The following is a 16191-nucleotide window of genomic DNA, read 5'->3' as shown; positions in this document are numbered from 1 at the left end:
GAGGTAAGAGAATTGCTTGGAAGACCTTAGGTGGGTAGGACCTCCTGCTGAGAGCCCTTCTCCCCCTCCCCCTCCTCCCTCTGTGAGCAGCTTGTCCTCTTCTTCACTACCTCTGCTCCATCCATGCTGCAGGCCAAGGGGGATGACAACTCGAGCACCCATGACTGGGAGCAAGTGGTCTGACCAGAACCCTTGAAGTCAGAAGCAAGGCCTTCTCCACTTGCAGCACCACTCCCTGTTACCTCACCAACTTTAAACAACTCTAGACAGCTCCAAATACTTACACAGAGCCAGCAGAAATATATCAGCAACTGACCTAAGATTGGTTGATGATCTCTTTAAATATTGCTGGTAGGAGGGCCTTGTAACTGCTGAACGCATGTTCAGCTGTGCGAGGTTAACACAGGGCGTTACTTCCAGCGTTGATGTCGAAAATGGCAGCTCTGGTGTCAAATCAGTGTTGCACGCTGATTGATGTCACAATCTGCCTACTCTACATCTGGTGCACGCTCCTAGCGCCAACACTACCGCCCTCACCAAGTTGGCATCCGGCGCAGCCCGCACAAGAATTGGGTGCGTGGTGCTCGGACACCATTTTCAACCCAAAACGGCATCCATAGAGTCCAAACAACGGGCACTACACAATCAAATTTCTAGACCCATATGTTTGCATTGAATGGAGGGAGGATTCTGGGTTATCGCACATGGGGAGAGTGCTGACATTCCCTCATTAATTTAATATTCTCAAATGTCCCTCCAACTCTGTAACATACAAACAAGCAGAATCCATCCTGTTATATATACTGCCATTAAAAAAAAAGACTTGTATTTATACCGCGCCTTTCACGACCACCGGATGTCCCAAATCGCTTTACAGCCAATGAAGTACTTTTGAAGTGTAGTCACTGTTGTAATGTAGGAAACACGGCAGCCAATTTGCATACAGCAAACTCCCACAAACAGCAATGTGATAATAACCAAATAATCTATTTTCAGTAATGTTGATTGAGGGATAAATATTGGCCAGGACACTGGGGGTAACTCCCCTGCTCTTCTTCAAAATAGTGCCCTGGGATCTTTTATCCCTGTCCTGAGGTGTGAGGGAGCAGACAGGGCCTCAGTTTAACGTCTCATCCGAAAGACAGCACCTCTGACAGTGCAGCACTCCCTAGGTACTGCACTGGAGAATCAGCCTAGATTTTTGTACTCAAGTCTCTGGGGTGGGGCTATGAACCCACAATCTTCTGACTCAAAAGGCGAGGGTGCTACCCACTGAGCCACAGCTGACACCAGCCCACAAATCATTGACATATTCCAGAAACTTAAGTCCCACAGAGTAATTGAGCACATTTTCTAAAGAGATAAAAGTAGAAATTATAGTCAGCGATGCGTAATGTGCTCATACCAAATTCTTCTCTCTGCTTTTCACAAAAGCATTAACCCATTTATTTTAATAAATAATAACAATGCAGCATATATTATCATACTTCCAAACAAGTATGTCTTCTTACCTTTATCAGTAGAGTATTGAAATATTAATGAAGACATTAGATTCCCCCAAACAGCTGATGACTGAAATATAAGGAAGAAAATCCCAAAGTAGTGGTTCACTATATTTTTTGGAATCTTATTGTTATCCGTTGCATAATGGTTACCACAAATGGTAAGATAGGTACACTTAGCAGACCAAAGTGGAGCTCCTCCTAATCCAAGGATTATTGCAGAGGGAATAAGTGTGTACCTGTGAAGAACAATATCTTCATTATAACTCTAGGACTAACCTTTAACATCTTATTCATTGCTGTTATGATTTATATCATATATTCATAATTCACATCAAGGATTGATTAATTTATATTATTCCTGTACAAGGTTTGGTTTTGCAAAACAAGTATGCCTGGACTAGCATATTCTACGTTTACACCTAACAGTAGACACTTGCCCTGTCATGTTTGTTATTTTACAAACATGGAAAATTACAATAGATTACATCTGTTTAACAGTGCTGATCATAGGTGCTGATTTGAAAAGTACCCATTTAATTAAGCATTATGTTCAATTTCAGACATCCAAAGGGAAACACACACACCAACTGTAATTGAGCTAGTACTAGAACAATTTTCAGGATAAATATAAATGTTATAAGTTATTCATTAGTAATATCAACTGAGTATAACAATATAGATACACTAAGCAACCCCAACCAACATTCTTTATTGGTGGAATAATTTAAATGATTTCCTAAAACTGTAATTTTTTTTCAAATATTTCAAATGTTCCACTATTATATTAACCTTTAATGTGCCAAGGTTGAGTTGACTCATCTTAACATAATTATACTGCCAAAGTCACCAACAAGAATTTGTCCAGTTGTTTGGAGTGGAAAGGGAATGGAATCTCTTTCAGTTCAGGAAAATGGCACAGTTCAGATGAGGTGCACGCAAGGTAATGTGTGTGCAATCAATGCCCCCCCTGGACCATGAGGAAGCCTGCAATCCATCCAAACCCTCGTGCTTGCTCCGTCTGCTTGTCTCTGGCAAAAGGGAATGAGATGAAGCTGTCTCTCTGTGTATTGAGAATTAGTGACCTCCCTTATGCAGCAGTGCACTGCAAACTGTGAGATGTTGCTTATATCTCCAGCAGCAGCCTGGAAAGAGCCAGATGCATAAAAGTTAAGAGTCATGGTCACCTTGACAGCCCTGTGCAATGCTGTCCTTGCCCTGCTTTGAGGTTGCAGTTATGGCTTCAGCAGTTAGAAGATTTCACTCGTGACCTCTTTAGTGAAGCGAAGACATCTCAAATATTGGTCCTCACTTGAGGTAAGAGAATTGCTCCCCAAAGTTTCTTGATGAATATGGCTTCCTGCTGAGAGCCCTTCTCCCTCTCTTCCTCCTCCCTCTTCTAGCAGCTTGTTCTGCTCTGCGTGGCCTCTCTTCATTTTCCCAGTCATGCTCAATTCCAAGAGGAAGGCCTACCAGGCCACCCATGTCTGGAAGCATCTTGTTTCAACACAAGCTTTTAAATGAACAAAAAAGTACTTCAGCATCAGTCAGACCACTCCCTGTAGACTATTCAAATTTTAAGCAAGTATAGGAAAGCTCAAAAAACACATGCAATTGCACCAGAAGAAATAATCCAGCAACTAATAGTTCATAATCCCTTCAAATAGCATTGATGGGGCTATTCTTCATGCTGTTTAATGTCATGTTCAGCTGTTCGAGGTTAAGACAGGATGTAGGATGGAGCATGGCATTTGAAAATGACAGTGTCGGCATCAAATCTGCACGGGACACTGATTGACATCATAATCTACCTGCTCTGCGTGCTACCGGTGGTCGTTGGGTGTGCTCGCGCAAACCCCTTTACCAACATGGCATCGGGCGCTGTTCCCGTTGGAAGTGGGCGCGTACATCTCAGACACCATTTTCCACCATTTGCGCCCCGTTAGCATCCCCCAGGGGCGCTAACGGGAGGTGCAAAGGCACCCAATTTCACCCCCCATCTCTTTTCATGTTGGCTGTACCTACCATCTCTTTTTAAGTTCTGATGACATTTCTATTCCCCATGGTCCCTGCAGTGACATTATTCAATCTGATTGCTCTCCTCAACTCCCCAACCAGATCTATTCCAGGTGCTTCCTTCAGTGGGCTGATTTAACGCACTGAGATTTATTCCTAGCCTGCTGTAATCTTCACATGGTTCCTTCTGATGCAGCAAATATTTTTTTAATCTAAAAATATCAGAGAACTCTTGCAATTGTGCATATTGACATTGTTCTTAGCAAGGTTTGGGAGTGGCTTTCATCAGATGGTTTGATGCACGCAGGGAAGAGTTTCTAGACAATGGCATATTTGTGGAAGGCAGGGGGAATATGTGCGTCAGCGGGAGAAATCTCGGCGGGATTCGCAGAGCGGCAACTATAAAAAGGCCCCAGAGGCTCAGGTAGGCCTCAGTGCGTCAGCGGGAGAAATCTGGGCGGGAATCGCGGAGCGGCGACTATAAAAAGGCCCCAGAGGCTCAGGTAGGCCTCAGTGCGTCAGCGGGAGAAATCTGGGCGGGAATCGCGGAGCGGTGACTATAAAAAGGCCCCAAAGGCTCAGGTAGGCCTCAGTGCGTCAGCGGGAGAAATCTGGGCGGGAATCGCGGAGCGGTGACTATAAAAAGGCCCCAGAGGCTCAGGTAGACCTCAATGCGTCAGCGGGAGAAATCTGGGCGGGAATCGCGGAGCGGTGACTATAAAAAGGCCCCAGAGGCTCAGGTAGGCCTCAATGCGTCAGCGGGAGAAATCTCGGCGGGAATCGCGGAGCGGTGACTATAAAAAGGCCCCAGAGGCTCAGGTAGGCCTCAGTGCGTCAGCAGGTGAAATCTCGGCGGGAATCGCGGAGCAGCGACTATAAAAAGGCCCCAGAGGCTCAGGTAGGCCTCAGTGCGTCAGCAGGTGAAATCTCGGCGGGAATCGCGGAGCAGCGACTATAAAAAGGCCCCAGAGGCTCAGGTAGGCCTCAGTGCGTCAGCAGGTGAAATCTCGGCGGGAATCGCGGAGCAGCGACTATAAAAAGGCCCCAGAGACCAGGTAGTTTTACCAATCTCCAGTCTCAGAGGGAGAGAAGTAAAAAGTAATCAAAGTGTGACGTCACCAGAAAGCAGGTAAGTGATTGGTTGGTGAGTATTTCTCTCTATATAAACTTTAACTCTGTGGTTTATAGTTTCTAAAGTCTCTGTGGTGTAGCGGGGAATGTTTATAAACCAGGGCCCTCAAATATACTATTTAACTGTAGTGTAATTGGTGGGATGGATTTGATTTAATTTAATTGCAATTAATTAAAGGGTAAGTCATGGCAGGAGAGCCCGGTGCCGTGGTATGCTCCTCCTGCGCTATGTGGGAACTCAGGGACACTTCCTGTGTCCCTGACAACTATGTGTGCAGGAAGTGTGTCCAGCTACAGCTACTGGCAGACCGCATTGCGGCGCTGGAGCTGCGATTGGATTCATACTGGACCATTCGCGAGGCTGAGGACATCGTGAATAGCACGTTTAATCAGTTGGTCACACCGCAGGCAAAGGTTGGACAGGCAGAAAGGGAATGGGCGACCAACAGACAGAGTACTAGGCACAGGCAGGTAGTGCAGGGGTCCCCTGTGGACATCCCTATTAAATCTGTGAATCTTAAGGTATGGTGTTCTTCAATAAATAGACGGAGACTGCAGATCAACAATCAACAGGCGTTTACTGGATGAGGGTAGTCTAATAACTAACAGTACAGATGCCTGCTCAGGGCTTATATACAGGTGTGGTCACTGCCGGTATTACAGTATACAGGAGCTGTAAAAGTAGTTCTCTCTTAAAGGTACATACACTACAATTCCTCCCCTTTTAGATTAACAGTACCATAACATTCAAATAACAGTTAACACTTTTAACATGCACAGTAACTGAAATAGTCCATTTATAGATTCAGTCTTTGGGGCGGCTTCCTGATCCTTTCTGGATAGCGCCTTTCCTGAGTGTCTTGTTCTTGGTGCGGAGGGGATTCTGGCCCCCTGTCGTCGGTTAGTTCATCAGTTTCCGGTGCTACTGTTTCTGGGGTAGATGCTACCAGTATGTCAGGTTCATCACCAGGTACACTAGACATGGGGTTGACTCGTTCCTGTGACGCTAGGATCTGGTCGACATGGCGTCTCACAATGTTCTCCCCGACATCCACTGTGTACATTAGTGGCCCCTGCCGTGTGCATATCGTTCCGGGTTGTCATTTCTCTGTTCAGTAGTCGCGGGCCAAGACTGGTTGTCCTACATTGAAGCTCCTTGTCGGCTTCTCATTGATGTGCTGGAATTGCTTATTCTCAACATTTCTTCGCACATTTGGTCTGAGCAAATCCAGACGAGATCTCAACCTTCGGTTAAAGAACATCATGGCCGGGGTCTGGTTGGTAACTGCATGTGTCGCATTTCTGTAGGCTAACAGGAAAATGTCCACCTTATGCTGCAGTGGAATGCCGTCATCGCACATGGCCCTTACTGCCTTTTTAAAGGTTTGTACGAACCTCTCAGCCAATCCATTTGTGGCTGGATGATACGGGGCGGATGTGTAATGCCTTACCCCATTCCTTCTCATAAATTTCCGAAACTCTTCGGACACAAACTGTGGTCCGTTATCAGAGCAAATCTGCTCTGGCAAGCCGTTCCTGGCAAATATGGTCCGTAGGACTGCAATCGTTTTCTCCGTAGTGGTGGAGGACATTTTGATCACCTCAGGCCATTTCGAGTGCGCATCCACTGCTATTAAGAACATTGAGTCCATGAATGGACCAGCAAAATCAATATGCACCCGTTACCATGGAGAGGAGGGCCACTCCCATGGGTGTAGAGGGGCATGTGGTGGTGCATTTTGGACCTTCTGGCATCCTGAGCAGCTCTTTGTTAGGTCCTCGATTTGTTGATCGATTCCCGGCCACCACACATAAGCCCTTGCAAGGCTTTTCATTTTCACCCCTCCCAGATGGCCTTCGTGAAGCTCATTGAGCACTCTCTCCCTTAACTTGGGTGGAATTACCACTCGGGATCCGCACATCACTGTCCCCTGGCATACTGACAGCTGTTCTCTTCTGGATGAGAATGCTGGCAACAGTGAGTCGCCATGTGTTGGCCATCCCTTCACCGTCAAATCATATACCCGAGACAGTGTCGGATCATTTCGGGCCTCCTTCTCTATATCCGCGTTAGTTACTGGCAAACGTTCAATTATCGATGAATAAAATATTTCGACAGGGTCCACTGCTGGTGCTTCCTCCGCAGTAGGCAGTGGTAGGCGTGATAGCCCATCAGCGTTTCCATGCTGTTTCATGCCCTTATACTCGATTTCATATTGGTGCGCCCCGAGAAAAAGGGACCATCTTTGTAGCCGTTGCGCAGTCATCACCGGAACGCCCTTCTTTGGATTAAAGATGGAGACAAGTGGTTGGTGGTCAGTCAGCAAGGTGAACTTCTGCCCGTGCAGATAGTGGTTGAACTTTTTTACTCCCCATACTAGGCTGAGGGCCTCCCTGTCAATCTGGGCGTAGTTGCGCTCGGCTGAGGTTAGTGACCGAGACGCAAAGGCTACTGGCCTCTCCAACCCGTCTGGGAATTTGGGCGACAGAACCGCTCCAATACCATAGGATGATGCATCACACGCCAACCGAATTGGTAGTGCTGGGTTGAAATGGGCCAACACCTCTTTTGATGTGATCAATTCTTTGCACTTCTGGAAAGCTCGTTTACTTTCATCATTCTACTTCCATGGTACCCCCGTCTGCAGTAGGGTGTTCAGTGGGTGTAATACTGTAGACAAATTTGGTAAGAACTTATGGTAGTAGTTCACCAGCCTGAGGAACGACTTCAGTTGTGACACATTTTCCGGCGCTGGAGCCTTGACTACTGCCTCAATCTTCTCAGGGGACTTATGTAACCCCTCTCCATCAATAACGTGGCCACAATACGAGATCTGCATCTGGAAAAACTCGCATTTGTGGCGATTAGCTCGTAGCCCATATTCCTTCAATCTAGTGAGCACCTGCTCCAGGTTGGCGAGGTGATCACTGTCATTTTTGCCCGTGACCAGGATGTCACCCAAATAACACTGGGTCCCTGGAATCCCTTGCAGGACTTGATCCATTGCCCTTTGCCAAATAGCCGGAGCCGATGCTACCCCGAACACCAGCCGGTTGTATTGGTAGAGACCTTTGTGAGTGTTGATCGTGAGGTATTGTTTCGAGGCTTCTTCTACCTCCATTTGCAGGTACGCCTGGGCCAGATCAATCTTAGTGAAGCGTTTTCCTCCAGATAGCGAGGCGAAAATATCTTTAATCCGCGGAAGCGGATATTGTACCGTGTTAAGGACTGGGTTCACTGTCACCTTAATGTCCCCACAGATGTGAACCTTCTTTGGTTCCCCAGGCGTATTACTCAACGACCTCTTCATTACAGGAACGATGGGTGTAGCCCACTCGCTCCAGTCCACTTTGGACAGTACTCCTGAACGTTCCAAACCTTCCAGCTCTGCTTTGACGGCTGGGCGGATTGCATAAGGCACCGGTCTGGCCTTAAAAAACTTTGGGCTTGCATTTTCCTCTATTTTAATCGTCGCTGTTATGCCTTTTAGTGTTCCGAGTCCCTCCTGGAACACTTCTTGTGCGTCAGTTAGCATTTTTGACATTCGTCCAGGTGTGACGTCGTCATCCTTTTTGGCCTCTACCGTCAGTGCCTGAATGGAATGCCAATCCAGTTGCATCTTCCGGATCCATTCACGTCCTAGTAGTGGTGGTCCTCCATCTGCCAATACACATAGGTCCATTTTTGGTACTTCCTGGCCGTTGTATATCACGTTCACCCTTATTTTTCCTTTGGGGTAGACTTTTTGCCCCGTGTACGTCGTCAAGACAATCTCTGTAGCTCTCATGGGTATATGTGAGAATAGCCGCTTGTAGTCCCTTCGGATTATGACTGTTAGGGCTGATCCTGTGTCCAATTCCATTTTCACTTGGACTCCGTCTATCTTGAGCGTGACCCAGATAGTCTGGTGATCCTCCATTTTGATTACATTATGTAGTTTCAGACAACCCAGCTCCTTGCTTCCGGAGTCTGTATCACTTTTCTGTTTGTCTGAACTACTCTCCGTCACCTTATGTACCTTTCTGTACTTCTCTTGTGGAGATTTCTTGCTGCTGGTTTTCTTCCCCGACCTGCAGACTCTTGCTATGTGTCCTGCTTTTCCACACTGTCTGCACACTTGGTCCTTGAACCAACAATCCTTCTGGTCATGTGTTGTTCTGCCGCAGCGATAACACTTCCCTGCTCCATATGACATTTCATTGGTGCCATATTCTTGCGGACTCCGTTGTATCTCTGCAGCGCCCCGTGCGGCTGCTTCATGTGATACTGCCATGCTGAAAGCCTTGTCCAGCGTAAGATCCTTTTCTGATAGAAGCCGTTTCTGGGTTCCTTCACTTTGAAGCCCACACACAAACTTATCCCTTAACGTATCTGCTAGTCCCATTCCAAACTGGCAGTGTTTTGATAGCTTGCGCAGTTCCGTTAAATACTCAGCATTACTTTCGTTTTTATGCTGGTTCCTTTTGTGAAACTTAAATCTTTCTGCTATCAGCAGCGGCGTGGGGTTTAAGTGGTCCTGTAGGATTTCCACTATGTTTGCGAAATCCTTATCCACTGGCTTCTCTGGGGTTATTAGGTTTCGCAGTAAGCCATACGTTTTTGCACCCATGGAATTCAACAAAACCAGTGCTTTCCTGGCATCTGACACTTCATTCGCCTTGCAGTACACCTCAATGCGTTCCACATATGTCGCCCAATCTTCGACTTCATTGTCGAACTCTGTGACACTGCCACTCTTCGGCATCCCTGGGTGTGGTTCGACTGGCTAAAATGGCGTGTCCCGTGCTCTCCCTTCTTCTCCGCTGGCTCAAAATGGCGTCTCCCGCGCTTCCCTATCTTCCCGCGCTCGCCCTTCTTCTCCGCTGCGGCTTCAAAAATGGCATCTCCTGCGCTCTCCCTTCTTCTCCGCGGCTCAAATGGCGTCTCCCACGCTTCCTTTCTTCCCCCGCGGGCGCTGCTCAGCCCTTGAGCCCTGGCTGCGCTCTGCGCGTTTTCCTGTGCGCCTCTCTCGTTGCCGCAGCTCGGTCCTGAACCCCGGCTGTGCTTTACCTTCTCTCTCTTTTTGTTTTCCGTCGACACCGCTCGGTCTTCAACCCCCGGCTGCGCCCTGTGCGCTCTACCCTCTCTTTTGCCCCGTCGATGCTGCTCGGCCTTTTCTGTGCTGTCGGTCGGCTCCAGCCGCCGCTGTCCGGGAAGGGTCTGCACTGTACCTGTTGCCAGCCTGTTGCTGGATCGTTGTGGCTGGAGAACCAAGCCCAGCTCTCAACAGCCTCCCCTGCGATGCTCACTCTCTGCCGGATGACTGGGCAGTTGCTCCTGGTCGACGCCCGTGCTTCTGGCCTCGACTTTCTTCCACTGTCCTCCAGGAGCGAATCCATGGGAGGAAATTCAGAGTTGCAGGTAGGTTCGAATCGACCTCGTCACCACTATTACATCCGTGAATATTAAGGTATGGTGTTCTTCAATAAATAAACGGAGACAGCAGGTCAACAATCAACAGGTGTTTACTGGATGAGGGTAGTCTAATAACTAACAGTACAGATGCCTGCTCAGGGCTTATATACAGGTGTGGTCACTGCCGGTACTACAGTATACAGGAGCTATAAAAGTAGTTCTCTCTTAAAGGTACATACACTACAATCCCCCTCTCAAACAGATACACCACTTTGAGTACTGTTGGGGGGGATGGCTTATCAGAGGAAGGCAGCAGCCTTCCTGTGCAGGGGTGGCTCTGCTGCACAGGACGGGAGGAAAAAGAGGGGTAGAGCTACAGTAATAGGGGATTCTATTGTAAGGGGAATAGATAGGCGTTTCTGCAGCCGCAAACGAGACTTGAGGATGGTGTGTTGCCTCCCTGGTGCAAGGGTCAAGGATGTCTCAGAGTGGCTGCAGAACATCTTGGAAGGGGAGGGTGAACAGCCAGTTGTCGTGGTGCATATAGGTACCAACGATATAGGTAAAAAGCGGGATGAGGTCCTAAAAGCGGAATATAGGGAGTAGGAGATAAATTTAAAAATAGGACCTCAAAGGTAGTAATCTCAGGATTGCTACCAGTGCCACGTGCTAGTCAGAGTAGAAATAGAAGGATATTTCAGATGAATACGTGGCTAGAGGAATGGCGCAAGGGGCAGGGATTCAAATTCCTGGGACATTGGAACCGGTTCTGGGGGAGGTGGGACCAGTTCAAACCGGACAATTTGCACCTGGGCAGGGCCGGGACCGATGTCCTAGGGGGAGTGTTTGCGAGTGCTCTGGGGGAGGGTTTAAACTAAAATGGCAGGGAGTTGGGAACCTGAGCAGGGGGACAGAGTAAAGGGAAACAAGGATAAAAGCAAAAGATAGGAAGGAGAAAAACAAAAGTGGCAGTCAGAGAAATCAACAGTTTAAATCAAACATGGACAGAGTAAATAATAATTCTAATAGGTCTAAGAGCGTTAAAAAAACAAGCCTGAAGGCTTTGTGTCTTAATGCGAGGAGCATTCGTAATAAGGTAGATGAATTGGCTGCGCAAATAGAGATAAACGATATGATTTGATTGGGATTACGGAAACATGGCTCCAGGGTGGCCAAGGCTGGGAACTCAACATCCAGGGGTATTCAATATTCAGGAAAGATAGGCAAAAAGGAAAGGGAGGTGGGGTAGCATTTCTGGTTAAAGAAGGGATTAACACAATTGTAAGGAAGGATATTAGCTCTGATGATGTGGAATCTGTATGGGTAGAACTGAGAAATACTAAGGGGCAGAAAACGTTAGTGGGAGTGGTATATAGACCTCCAAACTGTAATGCGGAGGTTGGGGATGGCATTAAAAGGGAAATTAGAGAAGCGTGCATTAAGGGCACAGTAGTCATCATGGGTGACTTTAATCTACATATAGATTGGGCAAACCAAATTAGTAACAATACTGTGGAGGAGGAATTCCTGGAGTGTTTAAGGGATGGTTTCCTGGACCAACATGTCGAGGAACCAACCAGAGATCAGGCCATTTTTGACTGGGTATTATGTAACGAGAAAGGATTAATTAGCAATCTTGTTGTACGAGGCCCCTTGGGTCGGAATGATCATAATAAGATCAAATTCTTCATTAAGATGGAGAATGAAGTAGTCGACTCAGAGACTAGGGTCCTAAATTTAAATAAAGGAATCTACGATGGTCTGAGGCGTGAGTTGGGTAGGGTTGATTGGGGAATGTCACTCAAAGGGTTGACGGTCGATAGGCAATGGCAAACATTCAAAGACCGCATGAATGAACTGCAGAATCTGTTCATCCCAGTTTGGCATAAAAATAAAACAAAAAGGTGATTCAGCCATGGCTAACAAGGGAAATTAGGGATAGCATAAGGTCCAAGGAGAGGACATATAAATTGGTCAGAAAAAGCAGTAAACCTGAGGATTGGGAGCAGTTTAGGGTTCAACAAAGGAGGACAAAGGGATTAATTAAGAAAGGGAAAATCGAATATGAGAGTAAGCTTGCAGGGAACATAAAAACTGACTGTAAAAGCTTTTATAGATATGTGAAGAGAAAAAGATTGGTGAAGTCAATCGTAGGTCCCTTGCAGTCAGAATCAGGGGAATTTATAATGGGGAACAAAGAAATGGCAGATCAATTAAATACATATTTTGGTTCTGTCTTCACAAAGGAGGACACAAATAACCTCCCAGGGATGTCGAGGAACATAGGGTCTGATGAAAGGGAGGAACTGAAAGAAATCAGTATTTGTAGGGAAATGTTGTTAGGGAAATTGATGGGATTGAAGGCCGATAAATCCCCAGGTCCTGATAATCTACATCCTAGGGTACTTAAGGAAGTGGCCCTAGAAATAGTTGATGCTTTGCTGATCATCTTCCAGCATTCGATGGAATCTGGAACAGTACCCATGGATTGGAGCGTAGCTAATGTTACCCCACTATTCAAAAAAGGTTTTAGAGAGAAAACAGGGAATTACAGACTGATAAGCCTGACATCGGTAGTGGAGAAAATGCCAGAGTCCATTATATAGATGTAATAGCAGAGCACTTGGAAAACAGTGACAGGATCGGTCAAAGTCAACATGGATTTACAAAAGGTAAATCTTGCTTGACTAATCTACTGGAATTTTTTGAGGATGTAACTGGTAAAATAGATAAGGGAGAACCAGTGGATGTGGTGTATTTGGATAAGGTCCCGCATAAGAGATTAGCGTGTAAAGTTAAGGCACATGGGATTGGGGGCAAGGTATTGACTTGGATAGAGAACTGGTTGGCAGACAGAAAGCAAAGAGTTGGAATAAACGGGTCTTTTTCAGAGTGGCAGGCAGTGACTAGCAGGGATTGGTCCTTGGACCCCAGCTATTCACAATATATATTAATGATCTAGACAAGGGAACTAGATGTAATATCTCCAAATTTGCAGGCGACACAAAGCTGGGTGGGCGTGTGTGCTGTGAGGAGGATGCCGAGAATGACTTGGACAGGTTGGGTGATTGGGCAAAAGCATGGCAGATGCAATATAATGTGGATAAATGTGAGGTTATCCACTTTGGTGGCAAAAACAGGAAGGCAGATTATTATCTGAATGGCAATATATTGGGAGAAGGGGAAGTGCAACGAGACCTGGGTGTCCTTGTGCACCAGTCGCTGAAGGTAAGCATGCAGGTGCAGCAGGCGGTTAAGAAGGCAAATGGTATGTTGGCCTTCATAGCGAGAGGGTTTGAGTACAGGAACAATGATGTCTTGCTGCAGTTATACAGGGCCTTGGTGAGACCACATCTTGAGTATTGTGTGCAGTTTTGGTCGCCTTATCTGAGGAAGGATGTTCTTGCCATGGAAGGAGTTCAGCCAAGATTCACCAGGCTGATACCTGGGATGGCAGGAATGACGTATGAGGAGAGATTGGGTCGATTGGGCTTGTACTCACTGGAGTTTAGAAGAATGAGAGGGGATCTCATTGAAACTTATATAATTCTGACAGGACTGGACAGACTAGATGCAGGAAGGATGTTCCCGATGGTTGGGGAGTCCAGAACCAGAGGTCACAGTCTAAGGATAAGGGGTAGGCCATTTAGGACAGAAATGAGGAGGAATTTCTTCACCCAGAGAGTGGTGAACCTGTGGAATTCTCTACCACAGAAGGCAGTAGAGGCCAATACATTAAATATATTCAAGAAGGAGTTGGATATATTTCTTAAGGCTAAAGGGATCAAGGGATATGGGGAGAAAGCAGGGACCGGGTACTGAAATTGGATGATCAGCCATGATCGCATTGAATGGCGGAGCAGGCTCAAGGGGCCGAATGGTCTACTCCTGCTGCAATCATCTATGTTTCTATGTTTCTATGTTAATATGTAGACAGCTGTTAATGCAACAACCAAATGTGAAACTCAAGGTAAGATTTCCTCTATGAGAACAGCATGTTTGTTTTGGCTGGCCTCTTCCTTTGGCCTATTCTCCTATTGCCCTTGGGTGCCTTCTGCCTGTGGTCAATGAAGTGCACCTGTCAGTGGCTTTTTAACCCAGCCACTGCATTTCCACATAACTTCTGGGTTTCCCAACTAATTAGCGTCAGCGGGCTTGATGATGACCCGCGTGACGCGATTTCAACTCTAGTATTTAAAGCGACACTCCAAACATGTAATTTGGAGAAGTTTGGTATTGGGAGCCAAAAAGAATGAAGTGACAGAATGGAGTCCAGAAGGTCAAAGGTTGAGCCTCGGTTCACTGATGCCTCCCTGGATGTGCTGCTGGGGGCTGTGAGGACCCGGACGGATGTACTGATCCCTAGTGATGGGAGGAAGAAGCCGGCTGGGGATACCAAGAAGGCATGGTTGGAGATGGCACAAGAGGTCAGCAGCACGAGCGTGGTGCCATACTCGTGGATACAATGTAGGAAGCAGTTCAATGGCCTAAGCAGGACAGGAAAGAGGAGAACAATGGTGCATTCACCTATATCCTGATGGGTGTATCACCCCAACCCACTCAGTCTGCCTTCTTGAGCCTACTCCAGCAGATCACTCCTCACACCAACTTACCTTGCAGGTACACCCATCCCTCGCTGTCTATGCACTTCCTCACATCCCCATCTGTCCATCCACCACTGATACTCACCCTCATCCGTATGCAAATGTCATGCCTCTCCCTCATAGTCACTATCAACAAATGCTCTCCATCCAGCCATTCAACACATGCCATAACTCTCACTCTTTCCCTCCTTACAAGAGGAGAGCACAGAACATGAGGGAGAGGCAGAGAACTGGAGGTGGCCCTCCAACCATCTCCGAGCTAACAAGTACAGAGAAGAAAGCGCTGGAAACCAGTGGCGTCTTGACGTGCCTGGCCATCAGAGATGGGGAGATGGTGGCCTCACAGCTACCTGGTGACTTAAATATCAGACAGCCATATTGCATACAACACTCACTCATGTTGACTTGATGTCAACAGTGAGTGAAATATGACCATGTGCATAGTGATAACTTCAAACTTTCTTATCTTGACAGTACTCATTCATGTCTTTAATCTCCCACAGGGTCTTCACGCGTCCTGCAGGAGGTGGTCCAGCTGGCCGATGAAGGCGACTCCTCAGAAGAGGTCACTCCCTCTGAGCGTGCACTGTCACAGGACTTTTGCATACCATGCACCAGCTCAGATACTCACACTTCAGTGGGACCAGTAAGGCAAGATAGTTGGGTTTTCACCTGGTGACTCACACATCACAAATTTGCACGAGCAGTTGGTGGAGACAGGGACAGGAGAGTGTCCGCGTCGGAGGGCACAAGGCGCTCTAAGCTCTGCTTAGCTGGACGCAGATGCTGTACCTCTGGAACAGTCGACGAAGAGGATAGTTCTGGAGCAGCAGCAGAGAATGTACAATGTAATAGCAGGCATTCCAGCCACACTGTGCATGCTTGCAGAGAGATTGGAGGAGGCCGTCTCAGGCATGAGTGGTATGATGTCGCAGACTTTTGGGATGATGTCTTCGTCCATGGAAAGAGTGGCCGATGACTTGCGCACTATGAATGCCACCTTAAATAGAATGATGGGTACCCTAGCCTTGGCTGTTCATCGCCCCGCTGATCTGCTGCAAAGTTCTCCAGCTCATTGCTAGCAGTGAAGTGCGGCTGGGCCAGGAGAGGGATGATGGTGAAAGGGGACATGGAAGCGGGGACTAGGCTCAAAGCGCTTCCACTTCTCACCCGTTGCCGCCTCCCCCCCCCACCCAAGTCAGTACCCTACATGTTGCCTCATCTCCTGCTGTCCGAGTTTGCCCCTGCACAGGTGCAGGTGGAGCAGTCTTTGGCGGGATCCTTATGGGCTCCAAAATGCAGAGGACATCGGCCAAGAGCATCCCAGCTGTCAGAGCAGGGATCTGAGCAGCCTGCCTCTACCTCTGCTGAAGCCACAAGGGTTGAACCTCGTAGAAGTGTTGGAAAAGGAAGAGCAAATATTTGTACAATAGCAAAATACTGCAGATGCTGGAAATCTGCAATAACAACAGAAAATGCTGGAAACACTCAGCAGGTCAGGCAGCATCGAGGAGAGAGAAACAGAGTCAACGTTTTGGGTCGA

General features: G+C 47.3%; 1 protein-coding gene across 1 annotated transcript in view; it reads right to left on the bottom strand.

Moving 5' to 3' along the window:
- Window positions 1–16191, bottom strand: part of unc93a (unc-93 homolog A) — a 225391-nt gene that overhangs the window by 152755 nt on the left and 56445 nt on the right. The window contains exon 3 of the mRNA XM_085982017.1: window positions 1512–1741. Coding sequence (XP_085838143.1) covers window positions 1512–1741 — 230 coding nt within the window. The remainder of the gene's footprint in view (window positions 1–1511; window positions 1742–16191) is intronic.

The sequence above is a fragment of the Somniosus microcephalus genome, chromosome 3, assembly GCF_052327205.1.
Source record: "Somniosus microcephalus isolate GS21.2 chromosome 3, FLI_Smic_1.0, whole genome shotgun sequence".
In the NCBI taxonomy this organism is placed as follows: Eukaryota; Metazoa; Chordata; class Chondrichthyes; order Squaliformes; family Somniosidae; genus Somniosus; species Somniosus microcephalus.
The sequence above is the reverse complement of the archived record's forward strand: the minus strand, read 5'-3'. Positions and strand labels throughout refer to the sequence as shown.